This window comes from Ursus americanus, chromosome 6, assembly GCF_024610735.1.
Source record: "Ursus americanus isolate L20-20 chromosome 6, mUrsAme1.1.p, whole genome shotgun sequence".
Classification (NCBI taxonomy): Eukaryota; Metazoa; Chordata; class Mammalia; order Carnivora; family Ursidae; genus Ursus; species Ursus americanus.
The window spans coordinates 54,531,947-54,546,624 of NC_142132.1; the positions used below are offsets into that span (position 1 = coordinate 54,531,947).

Sequence of the window (14,678 nt, forward strand, 5' to 3'; positions counted from 1 at the left end):
TTTTCAGTTCTCTTGGGGAAATGCCTCGGTGAGGGTTTGCCGGGTTGTATGGTGAGTGTGCAGTTTAACCATGTAAAAAACCGCCAAAGTATTGTCCAAACTTGCTGCGCCATTTTGCACTCCCATCAGCGGTGGACGAGTGTTCAGATGTTCTTGCCAAAGCTTAGTAGTACTTGTCTTGAAAAAACATCCCTGATGACTAGTGATGCTGGGCATCTTTTCATAGGCTTATTGGCCATTCATTGTAAAATGTTTCCAGATCCGCCTATCTTTTAAAAATGGAATTATATCGTAGAGACTTCAGTACAAAAATTTGCCCTAAATCTAAGAGGAATTTATCACTGATAGATTATCATTTTTTGAGAGGGGGGAGCGGCAGGGGGAGAGGGAGAGAGAGAGAGAGAGAGAAACTTAAGCAGCTCCACGCCCACTGTGGAGCCCACTGTGGAGCCCACTGTGGAGCCCAATGTGGGGGTTTGATCTCACAACCTTGAAATCATGACCTGAGCTGAAATCAAGAGTTGGGTGCCTACCCAACTAGGCCGCCCAGGCCTCCCCATAACAGATGATTTTGAAACCCATCAAGAATGGGTTTAAAGCAAGATAAGTAGATCGAACATGTGAGAGGAGGAGCGCTATTTGAATAGGGGATTAGGAATGGCCCCTCTGGGGAGGTGACGCTTGTGTACAGCTGTGAATAAAAGGAGAGAGAAAGCCATGTGGATGGCTGAGGAAAGAAGAAGGCAGATAGAGAGAATATCATTTGCAAAGCCCCTGAGACAGGAAACGGATCAATGAAAAAGGAATTAATGCATATCGAATGGTACTAAATTGCAAGAACTACATTTCTGGTCAACTGAAAACTGTTACAAGCCAGGCACGGTACTAAGTGCTTTTGCCTGTGATTTATTTCTCCCAACAGACCGTAAGTTCCATGAGGACAGGAGGTATGTCTGTTTCACTCACCTTTGTAGACTCAGATCCAGGACATTGCCTGGTACACAGGAGGCACTCAGTAAATGTCTGTTGAATGGGTGACGTGATGAAATCAGCAAGTATTTATTACTATTCCCATATTACAGATGGAAAACCCAAGTCTCGGAGAAGGTAAGGAACTTGCTGAAGGTCACATAACTAGATGGTGGTGAAGCTGGGACTCACATCTTGCTCCCTCTGGCCAGAAAGCACAGGTTTTGCAACTCTCCCAAGCTGCCGTGGATTCTCCTTCCTATATTTGGGAAATCGAGGTTTGGAATAAAACAAAGAGGCTTGACAGAGGTGCCCTTTAATCCAAAAATAAAACCAGCCAGCCACAGGCTCCAGGAACTGCTGTTTTGGCTGGAAGACCACATTTCCATCACATTCAGTGGCTTCCAAAACTTTGAGATGGAAGGCGAACCAGCAGTTTAATTAAACGGGGAAAACTTGGTTTGATCCAGTCCCACATCAAGTCTCCACGGGCTGAAAGCAATCATCCTTTGCCTCCCGTGCCTTGCAGTCCGTGATGGGGCCAAAGCTGCCCAACTGGCTATAGAGTCTTGCCTTGAGTTGTTTGTGTTCCCTTGCGAGCTGCGATGCCCAGGCCTGTGGATCCCCGTCACCGACAAATGCTGCTGTTGTCATGTGCAAGCAACCAAATTCATGTGGGTGGAAAAACCCAAGCTTAGTGATTTGGGCAAATTGGTTTATCTGTCACATAGCCAGGGGTGGTGTTAAATCACTCTCTGTTTGAGGAGTAATCACTCCCTGCCCCGCTCTGTCTTCCTCTCCGCGGGGAGGTGAGAACAGCCAAAGCCAAGCTGTTTTAGCGACAGGGCAACCTATATTTCCGTGTTTTGACCACTCCCGAGGAAGAGTATTTTACATAACACATTTTTTTCATTCACAGTGCTGTCTGGAGGTCCTTGGAAGCCACCTCTGATGATCAAAATCACCCCTTCATTCTCCTCTAGTCCACGTCCTGGGAAAATGATTCAGTCTCCTATGCTATCAATTATGGACAGGACACGCATTATGAAAGCGTTGTTTACTTTCTGCTTTCCATCGCATCAGTAGCTTTCCCTCTTTTGCATCTTTCCTGTGAATGAAAAGTTTCTGGGCAGGGGGCGCCTGGGTGGCACAGCCGTTAAAGCGTCTGCCTTCGGCTCAGGGCGTGGTCCTGGCGTTACGGGATCGAGCCCCACATCAGGCTCTTCTGCTATGAGCCTGCTTCTCTCTCTCCTGCTCCTGCTTGTGTTCCCTCTCTCGCTGGCTGTCTCTATCTCTGTCGAATAAATAAATAAAATCTTTAAAAAAAAAAAAAGTTTCTGGGCAAATAGCCATCCCCCCAAAAAAGGGAGACGGTAGGCTGTGTTACCACCGACAGAACTGCAGTATTCCCATTTTACGGATGGGAAACAAAGTTGCATAGAGGCCCAGGAATTTCCTTGAGCCCCCCCCCCCATCTTGCAAGTGGGGGGAAATGAACGCAAAGCTTCAGGCTCTGTGGGTTGCAATCCAGTGTTCTTGACACGTCAGCAAGTTTCTTACTCGGTTAGCTCCCTACTTTTAGGCATATGTGACAAGTTTAGAGAAAACTTAACTCTGGTCATGTGTATGCTCGACAAACCTAGTGTCTGCTGATTTGGGAACGTGGGCCTTTCACAGTCCGGTAGGCAGAGCTAGAAAAGACAGCTGACCTGCGGTGTATGATTTTTTACAAGTGAATATCATGGTTGGCCAAAGAAGCAATGGAACAGCCTGAGGAGTGTCAGAAAAGAATTCCCCTAAGAGGCTTGAAATAAGTCTTAAGACTGAATTAGAGACAGCCAGGTAGAGAGGAGGGCTCGAAGCACGAAGTGATACCCTCAGATCTTCATCTGTTAAAGCTCATACTGGCAGTGGCTAGAGAGCGACTTGGAGGGAGCTGGAGCTGGAGCCCAGAGAGGGAGGAGGTATTTGGGGGAACCCAGGTGGATATCCCGGGATTGGCTAAGGCAGTAGGAACGGAGAAGAGACAGCAAGTTCACGGGATGTTTGAGAGAGCAGCGCAGTATTATCGGGTAACTGCTAGGATGTGAGAGGATGGGCCATCATTCTAGGATACTTTTAGTTGCCAGTAACTGGCTTAAATGGAAGGTTTGCAAAATAGTTAAGTGCAGACGATCGGTTGATCCAGAAGCTCAGCGATGTCACCAAGGACCACACGGTCTCTCTTCCTCTGCTTTGCCCTCCACAGTGTGAACTCGGTCCTCAGGCTGGCTTCTCTCATGGTGCGGAATGCAGCTATCAGCGATCAGTTCCCGCTTTCTTATTTACATTGAGAGAGAGAGAGAGAAGGAATATCTCTTCCCATGACTTTCTCCTTAGAGAACAAATTCTCAGAAGGAAGCAGGAAACTTATATTGGCTCATATTATGTCAGGTGCCCATTCCTGAACCAATCCCTGTGGCTGGGAGAACGCCGTGTTCTGAATTTCGTGTTCTTTGATGGGGTTCCAGAACAGGTAAAGGGGATAAGATTACAATGATTGATTTAGACAGATCAAGGCCCATCCCTGGAACTAGAGTTAATCTCCAATCTAATTCATCTGGGGGAGGGAGTGACAGATTAATGGGAAGTTGTATCCATTAGAATGTCTTTCAGCTGCAAGAAATACTGTGAATCCAACTGGTTTTTATACAACGACAAAGTCAATTTATTATCTTACATAGTGCATTGACTATTAGTAAGATCAATTCATTATCTTTTCATAAAGAGACCTGAGACAGAAAAGGCCCAGTTTTAATTAAGTCAGCAGCTCGGTGACATCAAGACTCAAGATTTTTTCCCTTGGCATCTTGATTTTGGGTATATCGGTATTACCTGCAGCCTCTGTCCCCTCCAGACTGTAAGACAGCTGTGCTTGGCAAATTCCATGACAACGTGTACAGGAAGAAGAGTAGGGGCGCCTGAGTGGCTCAGATGGTTAAGCGTCTGCCTTCGGCTCAGGTCACGATCCCAGAGTCCTGGGATCGAGCCCCACATCGGGCTCCTGGCTCAGCTGGGAGCCTGCTTCTCCCTCTCCCTCTGCCTCTCCCTCTCCCTCTGCCTCTCCCTCTCCCTCTGCCTCTCCCCCTGCTCATGCTTTCTCTCTCTGTATCTCTCTGACTCAAATGAATAAATAAAATATTAAAAAAAAAAAAGCAAGAAGAGTATCTCCCATAGAAGCAAGAGAACCTTTGCCAGAAGACTCCAACACACCTCCTCTTAGACAGCATTGACAGCACTGTGTCACATATATACAACCAAACTAGTCATTGGCAAGGGGAACAGAACCACTGTGATAAACTTAATTAGACCGTCCCCTGGGGCTGGAAGGCACCGCATTTCCCGAAACACATGGCCACACAGGGGTGGGTAGATGCGTGTCTGAACAACACAGTCCTGCTGGGAAGGAGAAAGGAGGGTGAGGAGGTGTTGGCTGGGCAACTACCAGCGACCGCTGCAGAGATGAACCGGGAGAGGCCCACGAGGACGTTCTGGGAAGGGCGGCTGGGCAGTCGAGGCGCTGTCAACCGAGTCTATCTCAAGAGAAAACATTTTTGGACTTGGTGAATGTGACATGCTCATGCGCCAGCCACTGAACAGTCTAGAAGGCGGCTATCTGTAAGGCTTGATCATCCCCTTCTTCTTAAACCCCTCCCCTTTTTCTCTCTTCCAAAACACCATACTTCCTTGTTTACCTCCTACCTCTCTGCCATGCCTTCTTTGGCCCTTTCTTGGCACTTCCTCTGCCACCCATTCCTGGAATATTAAGATTCCTCATGGTCTCATCCTCTTCTCCTCTGGCTTCAATTACCCAAATCAATGACTTCAGCCAACCTTCCTTTCTCTTCTCAGTTCCAGGCCTCCTATCTAACCACTCACTGGACTTCTCAACCTGGACTTTTGTCTCTCCTCACCCCCCAGAATCTCTGTAAGATTTTCTCCATTATGTGCTACTGACAATTCTGGATTTCCCCCCCCCCTCTGTCTTATATAATGAATGGACTATGCCACTGTAACTTCAAGCTGCCTCTTCATCCAGCTCTCTTGCTGTCCTAAGGCCCTGCTGTCATATCCATCCATTCTTTGCTCTCTTCCCCTGCTCTGCTGTATTTGTTGTGGGGGGGGGAGGACAGTAAATCCCTGTAGATTAGGTTTCCCAAACTCGTATGTCAGAGGGATACAAGATTATATTATTGTTCCCAATTATTCACTCTCTTCGCTGGAATAGGAGTATAGAACCCTTTATTACCAAGTGCATTATAATGCCTCCTTGCAGATAAATATACTTCTCTGTCCCCTTAACATTGGGCCTGGCTACATGACGTACTTTGGCCAATGGAAAGCGAACAGAAGTTCAATATCAACTCCCACCAGAAGCTTTAGGAATCACAGTGTGGTTTAGCTGTTTCTCTTCTTCCTCTACCATCAGACCAAGATAAGAGCTGTTCCCTCCATCAGGATCCTAGAATAACAGAATGTGGGGCAGAGTCAAAGCCAATCTGTAGCCCGGACATGTAATCTGAGAAAGAAATGAATGTAGTGAGATTTCAGGGGAGGGAGGACTGTCTGCTAATACAACATTAACTAGAAAAAGCTGACTAATAGAATAATCGGTGCAAGTTGCAGAATGCTGTCCTTAAGTATGTGCCATTGCTTCCCGGTAGCAGGCAGCAAGTGGTGTGGCCTTTGGTCATTTAGAAGGCAGATTACATACCAAGTAGTTTGTGAGTTTAGGCAAAAAGGTTGGGGAACAGATTGCTATGAGTGTGCCTTGGTTGTTTTTAGCTGCCTTTGACAGGCTGCTACAAGAAAGAGATGAGCTCAGAAAAGAATTGACTGTTTTGTAAGCAGAGATTAAAACTCAGCCTTGGGACAGAGACCAGATCAGCAGTGGTTGCTGTGAGTCTTTTGCTGGATAAAGTGACCCAGGGAAAATCGACTTAAGAGCTTGGCTCTCCAACGGAGGCTTGGTAAGTTCAAGTTCCCTTGGCAGTGATACCTAGAGAGAGAGGTATGTCTGGAAAAGAATTATAGGTGCGGTAATGGGCACACAGAGCTGACTAGAAGTGGGTCAAATGCTACTCAACATGTAAAAAGAGGTGCGCAGCCAAGACACATCAGCTTGGGTTAAAAGGTGTGATTGCTGGAGACCAACATTTGGGCTCCCAAATTTCTGTGCACAGGAGGGAAGGTGAGAAAGTGGCTCAGCCCCCAATCAGCCACAAGTTAGGAAGAACATGGGCTACTCCCAGGGACCCGACCTGGAGCTTAATCAAAGAATGTTTCCTATACCCAGCAGGATTTGGGAATTCTAAGAACCAGTGATGGTTGTGAGTCTCTCATTCTTCCTTTCGATGAATAGAAGTGTTTATTCAATGTTTATTCTGTCTTTGTTCAACCATCTCATATTAGGTATAGATGTGGGGGGCAGTAGAAAACATGTGTTTGTCTTTAAGTTCATTAGTCTCTGGATCAAGAGGAGCCATATCTGGACATAATGCAGAGACTATCATATTAAACTTTGGCCCTCGAGTCACGATTGGTTGAAACTTTTGGGTGTCACTCTTTGTAGGAAGAGTGAGTATATTTTTCATGCAAAAAGGAGAGAAACGAGTGTTTATGACCAGAAGGTAGACTGTGATAAGAGAATATTATTTTTACTATTTATTTGCTTCTCTTCCTGTAGGAGAATTATACAGCCCTCAACATGGTTACCCGTTTGCATTGTCTGCTACAGGAGGAATATCTTGCCATAACCCGTTGGCATCAGGCAAGGTCCTATGACCTGCTTTAGTTAATTGACTGTGAGTGGAAGGGACATACGCCATTTCTAAGCAAAAGCTTAAGAGTCACTGTGTGGTTTGGCCAATGTCCCCCCCTCTGCTTGGTCTTGTTAGGGGAGGCTGAGGGATGCGACTTCAGCTTCAGTCTGCAACTGAGAAGGCATATGGGGCAGAGCCACAGGTGACTCATAGCACCACCGTGAACCGTGAACGAGAAATAAATGTTCATTCTTGCAAGCAACCGAGATTTTTTATATTGTTTATTACAGCAGCGTAACTAGTCAAAATTGACTGTCACAGTTGGCCTCCATCAGGGCCCAACCAATGGGGAACACCGGCAGGAGACTGGAGGGTGTAAGGAAGGGAAAGAATACGGCTCCCCTCCCTTCCCCAGGCAGCATCTCCAGCAGCAACTCTAGCCCCAGATAGGCAAGCCCACTGGGCAGCCAGTTCCTGACCATGGGCCCTGAGCTCCTCCCTTTGGGTGACGCTGCCCACCCTCCCTTCTGTCCCTCTAGAATTCCTGCTGTTGCTAATCTGTATTTGGCTCCTCAGCTCTTCTATTACTTATTGACTGACTCTCTGTGTTAAAGTCCCTCTGGTTTAAACGTTTTGAGTAGTTTTGGTCCAGTCGGACTCTAGCTGATATATCATCCTATGTATAAATTTTGGAGTAACTACTGATCACCGATGTCTCAAACTTTGTGTGCTTTTTAAAAAATGAAAGATACATTTGATTGTATATTTTTTTAACCATTGTCACCGTTTAAAAATTTTTAAAATTTAAATTCAATTAGCCAACATATAGTACATCATTAATTTCAGATGTAGCGTTCAGTAATTCAGCAGTAGTGCTCATCCCATCGTGTGCCCTCCTTGATGCCCATCACCCAGCTACCCCATGCCCACTGTCACCATGGTTAAGTGTACAGTCCAGTGGCAATAAGTACATTCACACTGTTGTGCAACCATCACTAGCATTCACCTCAAGACCTTTTTCTCTTCCCGAACTGAAACTCCATAACCATTAAACAATATCTCGCCCTTCCCTCTTTCCCCCAGGCCCTGGCAACCACCATTCTACTTTCCGTGTCTGTGAATTTGACTACTCTAGGTACTTTATGCAAGTGGAATTACACGGTATTTGTCCTTTTGTGACTGACTTATTTCGCTGAGCATACTGTCTTCAAGGTTCATCCATGCTGTAGCATGTGTCAGAATTTCCTTCCTTTTTCAAGCAATCAGTCCCTCGTCTTCCACTCCATCCAACTGATGACCAGTTCCATTGATTCTACCATAAACATGGCTCCATCATTGCTCTTCTCTTTTGCCACCCACAACCAGGGCCCGGTCAGCATCTTTAACCTCGGCCACTATAGCAGCCTCCTCCTGGGTCTCCTGCCTCTAGTCTCGTTAAAACTTTAATCCAGGGACGCCTGGGTGGCTCAGTCGTTGGGCATCTGCCTTCGGCTCAGGGCGTGATCCCGGTGGTCTGGGATCAAGCCCCACATCAGGCTCCTTTGCTGGGAGCCTGCTTCTTCCTCTCTCACTCCCCCTGCTTGTGTTCCCTCTCTCGCCGGCTGTCTCTAACTCTGTCAAATAAATAAATAAAAATCTTAAAAACAAAAACAAAAACAAAAAACAAACTTTAATCCAGGCTCTAAGCTGCTAACAGAGCCACTTTCTAAAGCAATTCTGACTGTGTCCCTTTCCTGCTAAAAACTCTTAAGTTGCCCATTGCTTTTAGGGAAAAGTTCAAATCCCACATTATGCCTTCCAAGGCCCTCCACCAATTAACTCTGACCTACTTCTCTGGTCTCTTCTCTTAATAATCCCTTTCTGGCTTCTGCCTTCTCCTCTTCATCTTATTAACCTCTTCTCTGCCTTCCGGTCATAGGTTAAGGCTCACTTCCTTGAAGGAGCTCTCTGGTCCCATAATGCAATGCCCTGTACTTACTCTATCACTCTACTGATCCGAATTTATTGTAATTATTTGCTGAAGTCTGCCTTCCTTTTGGACTATAACTTCTTTGAGGGCCAAAACCATGTCTTTCTTTTTTCTTCTTCTTTTTTAAGATTTATTTATTTGAGAGAGAGACAGAGAGAGTGAGAGAGAGAGAACATAAGCGGAGTGAGGGGCAAAAGGAGAAGCTGACTCCCTGCTGAGCAGGGAGCCCTTGATCCTGGGACTCGGGGATCATGACCTGAGCCGAAGGCAGATGCTTAACCGACTGAGCCACCCAGGCGCCCCAAGACCATGTCTTTCTAAATGCTACATCCCTACCACCTAGCAGAGATAATGACCACAATAAGTGTAGATATGAAAGTTTTCTTGTTACAGGAGCTGTAGGTGGTAGTTGACACCAAATGTATACATGAGATAATCTAGGGAGAGGGTACCTCTAGAGACAGAGAACATAAGAAGTAAGAAAGACAATGCTGATTAAGATGAAGAGATGAAGACAAAGCTAAGGGGGAGAATGAGAAATGAGCGGCCAGAGAAGTAGCAGAAATGTCAGAAGAGAATGCGGTCAGAAGCCAAAGAAGAGAGACCATCAGAAAACTGGAGGCACCCACCAGGGCCAACCACAGCAAAGAGGACAGGATATGGATTGAAAAGAAGTGCCGCCGGAGTTGTTACAGAGCAAGAAAGATAATGTTTGGCAGTAGCTGGGTTTATCCTTTGTCAAACTACTATACTTAAGAAGGTATTGTCCACTTCCTTTTCATTAATTCCTCTATCCATTAGCCCAGCAGAAACTCATTAAACATCTAGCACAGTACTGCGCTAGGCCCCAGGGAGACATGAGAAACAGAACAACACCCACTTGAGCCTACGGATCTCACCACCACTGCCTGCAAGGGTAAGTTCCAAAGCACTGACTTATGGCCCGGCAAAGCCAGGGCGTGGCATTTTATTGGAGTGGATACTAACTGGCTTTCCTAACAAACTCGATGAAATAAAAGTTGGCGTGCAAGTCCAGAGGTCGACAAGACTTTGTTATCTTGCTCTGAGCTGGCAGGAGGCAAAAGGGAAAGTGTCCGTAGTACACAATTGCATCATTTCCATCTGTTTGTAAGTCAGCCACAGACAAGATTCTGGGTTTTTCCAAAAGGCTAGTTCCTGTGCTCAAAGGCAGAAAACTGATAGAGCAACTCAATCCAAAGAGCATCCCCTTAAGAAACTCCCTGAACTTAATCCTACTTAGTGTTCACTCTGCAGAGATTCCCTTAACGTCCAGTAATACATTGTATTACTGACTAAATTCCTGCTTGACTCTTTTTTTGCCTGCCCTGTGTTCCAATGCAGTAAAACAGTGTGGTGTACTGTTCAGAAGGTCAATGAGTCATGGCCTTCTGAAAATTAATGGGAGTCTGGATGGAGACAAGACAGGAATATTCTTTCTATCTAACTCATTAGGTAATTATCTTACTAAGTTTTCCTTTAATACAGGGATCATCTCATTTTCCACAGTAGACTTTGAAATAAAAAAGTTTAAATTAAAATATCTTTAAAGCATATTATCTTTGGGGCGCCTGGGTGGCTCAGTTAGTTAAGCGTCTAACTTTTGATTTTAGCTCAGGTCATGATCTCATGGTCCTGGGTTCCAGCTCTGTGTTGGGGTCTGCACTTAGTGGGAATTCTGCTTGAGGATTTTCTCTCTCCCTCTGCCCCCCACCCCTCTCTTTCTCACTCTCTCAAAAATAAATAAATCTTGAAAAAAATTCACATTATCTTTAATGCCTGAGAAAAACAAGACCTTTTAAGGGAATGCAGCCCATCAAAGTAGGCATTCTTTGAAATATTCATTATTATGTAATCAAATTAGTGAATAATCAGTTCCTAATTTATAATTTGGATTTTGAAATACACTTAATTTTTTTTAAGGTTTTATTTATTTATGAGAGAGAGCAAGAGAGAGAAAGAGCAAGAGCCAGGGGTAAGGGCAGAGAGGGAGAAGCAGAATCCCCGCTGAGCTGGATTCCAGGACGCTGGTGTATCATGATGTGAGCTGAAGGCAGACACTTAACTGACTGAGTCACTCCGAGGCCCCTGAAATACGCTTAAAAAAAAAAAAAAAAAAATATATATATATATATATATATACATACACACACACACACACACACACACATACACACACATACATACATACATACATACAGGATTGGGGAAGTAACTGATGCAATTAACTGACCACAGCCTCAATCAGACTTTAGCTTTTGGGGTCTGTCCTGACTTAATAAAACAGCAGTTGAAAAACAAGCTCCAAGGAACTTATGCCTGAGAGAATGTGCTCAGGGGACTCTGAATGCATACCTGTACCTTCCCAATGCTTACAACTGAAAAGTCCCTGGGGACCCGGGGTGGGTTGAGCAAGGAGGGGGGCAGATTGAATCCTCCTTCACTGGGGAGGGTAGAAATAACAAGTCATACTTCCATAGTGTTTACAACGAGCCAGGCTCTTCCTCCGACTCTTGACATGTATCAACTCAGTTAATCGTCCCAGCAACCCATAACAGTTACTATTACTATCGCCATTTCGCAAGATGAGAAACTGAGTCAGAAAGGTTAGCAGCGATTTGCCCGCTGTCCTACACTAGAAAGTGGTAGAGCTGCTTACTCACCTGGTAGCCATTGTTGGGGGGGGGTTCAGTAATTTGCCTCAAATTCGCTTAAGAATGCACACCTTTAAGATCAAAGGTAGGGTCCGCCTGGTGAAGCAGGTGACTTCGGAACTCCTTTTGAGACAAGGAATTACTCGGGGCGGGGGTGGGGGGGGGTGGAAGTGGGGGTGAGAGTTCCCTGTGTGCACGGTGGAGGACAGCTCGCCGGTCAATTCCTGGCTGGTGCAAGCTGAGAACTTGCGCCTTCACTGTCCTCTGTCAGCGTCCCACAGCACTCGGGGCGGTAGCAGAACACATGGTGCGCCACAGCTCTCCGCCAGCCACGTGGCCCAGCCTGGGAGCCAGGGGGCTGTCCCGCGAGGCGGGGCCGGGGAGGAGGGGCTGGGGCGAGAGGACGCGCGGGCCGGGCGGAGTGCGCCTGCGCGCGGTGGGCCGGGCGAGGGCGGGGTGGCCACTTAAAGCCGTTCCCCGCCCCGCTTGCCGCGCCAGTCTCCGCGGTGCGCAGGCGCGGAGGTTTCTCCTTGTCAGTCGGAGCCGCGTGCGGGCTAGTGGCTCTGTGGCGGCGGCGGCGGCGGCGGCGGCGGCGGCCCCGGCTAGTCATCGGCACCATGAGCGGCTTCAGCAGCGAGGAGCGCGCCGCGCCCTTCACCCTCGAGTACCGAGTCTTCCTCAGTGAGTGTCGGCGGCCCACTGCCCCTCCCAGTCCTCCAGCCCATTCATTCCCCGGCCTCGCTTCGCCTTCTGCCCGGCCGCCTGCGGCCCGCGCTCCGCCCCTCGTCCCGGGCGCGGGCCGGGTTCCTCGGGCTCCCCGGGGCCCTCCCGTTTCACACGTCGCCCTCGCAGGCCGGACGGCGGGGCTCGGCGTTTCTCTTTCACACGCGCGATGGGACCCGACGCCGGGCCGGGCTAGTTCTGCAGGTGTCCTGCTCGGGCGGGCACCTTCTGATGGAAAAGGAAACCACCGAGTCACCCTAGAAGGGTGGCCGGGGGTAAACTAATCCTCGTAAGAGGATTGCTTGATTTGGAGGAACTGGGGCGGGGTGGATGACTCCCTAAGGACCTTAATTCCTGAACTGTAGCTCAGCTTGTGGGCACCAAGCTGAGGGTCAAATCCAACCCCGCGTTCTGCAGACGGGGAAACTGAGGCCGGGATCAGGAGCCGTCAGTGGAGGACCGAACCCATCCCCAGGGTAGCGCTCCTGCCCTTCCCGCCGCGGTGTCCCCGGTAGCACAGATGCTGGGAAGGCGCCTAGTGAAACGGAAAGCTGTTCCCTTCAAGTCAAACAGGTGACGTCAGTCTGGGAAGCACGAGTGAGAAAGCGCCAAGTTTTTGCCCTTGGGCAGGGAATCGGCTTCTGAGGGGGACGCACCCTAGGTCCGCGCCTGGAGCTGCGCTTAGAGCCCAGCACGCCGATGGCTGGCTGAGCTCCGCTTTCCCTGGCGCACGACCTTTTTTGTCTTGCAGGTGGAGGAAAACCTCGGGTTTATCTTTATCTCTACCCACCCCCTCCCCAAAGCCACTAGGAATAGATTATTGGAGACAACGGAGGCGTTTGAAAATGTGTCACCGAAGTCGTTTCTTATTTTAACTGTAAAGAACAGTTTACTCGGAAGGAAACGGGCAGGTGGAGCAAAGGCTTTGCGTGTGGTGTGTGAAGGGCAGGAAAGAGCGGGATAGAGGGGACGAAAGGGAATACGAAGAGAATGAACACGGATCCCAGCAAAAAGTAACCTGCTGTGGGAGGAGAAAGAAAGTGAACTCAAGTTTACCCGTGTAGATGAAGATTACCAGGAAGGTAAAATCGAGGAAGGATGGGACTCCCCATTTTATTTAATTTAAATAAGGAGTTAAATAAGGGCATTGTGGGAACGTTTGACGAATAATTCACTAAACTATTTTTCCTGGATTTGGTGTTGGCTCCAGAATTTCTCTGAAGGAGGGATTTAGAGAGGTGACCCTAGAGTTCGAAGGTGGAGGGATGATTGGGGAATTGTCTTCAAGCAGTATTCAAACAGCAGTTTTTACTTAGGTTATGTAATGGTGGTGTTTGATGGCCACTATGGAAGACCATAGCCACTCTTTTTGACTTTGGCACTGGCTAAAGTAACTTTTTATCAGATAAAACTGTCTGGAACTTGAGAAATACCAATAATTAGAAACAACTATGTAATTACATAATTTTAAGGTTTTTTTTTTAAATCATAGATTTCTTAGCACCCGTCCTTAGTAGAGGATTTTTTGCCCCTGTAATGTTAACATTTGCCAGTCTCTTTAAAACTGATAGTGGAGGGGCGCCTGGGTAGCTCAGTTGGTTAAGTGTCTGCCTTCTGCTCCTGTCGTGATCCCGGGGGTCCTGGGATCAAGCCACATTGGGTTCCCTGCTCTGTGGGGAGCCTGCTTCTCCCTCTCCCTCTGCCTGCCGCTTCCCCTGCTCTCTCTCAAATGGATAGATAAAATCTTAAAAAACAAATCTGATAGATAGGATTACAAAGTCACAGGTGACTCTGAAGGGATCATAGTGGGACGGGATGGTCACTGCTCAGTCTTTGCTATTCTAGCTTGGTTTTTTTTGTTTGTTTGTTTTAAGGATTTTATTTATTTATTTGACAGAGAGAGACAGCCAGCGAGAGAGGGAACACAAGCAGGGGGAGTGGGAGAGGAAGAAGCAGGCTCCTAGCAGAGGAGCCTGATGTGGGGCTCGATCCCACAACGCCGGGATCACGCCCTGAGCCGAAGGCAGATGCTTAACGACTGCGCCACCCTGGCCCTCCCCACCTTGGTTTTTAAATGCGAAGGGATGTAGTATCAATTGACCCTTACGTTTCTTAAAGAATAGTAAGGAAGTTTTGAAATTACTTTTTGGATATGGTAATTAGGTCTCTAGAATATAGAAATTACCTGTGAAAGTGTTGTTGCAACTTGATTATCCTTAAGAAATATAACCTAAGATGGCTCTGTCTTCCGGGAACGTTACTTAAGACGACAGGGTTTTATAATTCGGCAAGTTGGCCCCTCCCCTCTCCCTGAGCCCAACTATTTCATTAGTTCTGTAAACTGTTAACTGATGTAAGATCAGTCCAAACCAGCTTGACCCCCTTTTATATACCAGGCACTGCTAGACTCTGGGGGTACAAAATAATGTAAGGCAGCCCCTGCCCTCATTGTAGAGGTTAGTATCTGTTAGACACCGAAGGAAAGCAGAGGATGAAAACTTAACCCAATCTTGGAGGGGTCAGCAAGGTAAAGTATACAACCAG

The 14,678-nt window shown here is 47.3% G+C and overlaps 1 protein-coding gene and 1 long non-coding RNA gene across 2 annotated transcripts in view; both read left to right on the top strand.

Annotated features, from left to right (window-relative positions):
• The first annotated feature begins 11,898 nt into the window (after window positions 1-11,898).
• Window positions 11,899-14,678, top strand: part of PPA1 (inorganic pyrophosphatase 1) — a 35,692-nt gene continuing 32,912 nt past the window's right edge. The window contains exon 1 of the mRNA XM_045783431.2: window positions 11,899-12,092. Coding sequence (XP_045639387.1) covers window positions 12,029-12,092 — 64 coding nt within the window. The 5' untranslated portion in view covers window positions 11,899-12,028. The remainder of the gene's footprint in view (window positions 12,093-14,678) is intronic.
• Window positions 13,083-14,661, top strand: LOC148109808 (uncharacterized). Its single transcript, XR_015724835.1, has 2 exons — window positions 13,083-13,216; window positions 14,531-14,661. It is a non-coding gene; the product is annotated as an uncharacterized LOC148109808 (long non-coding RNA).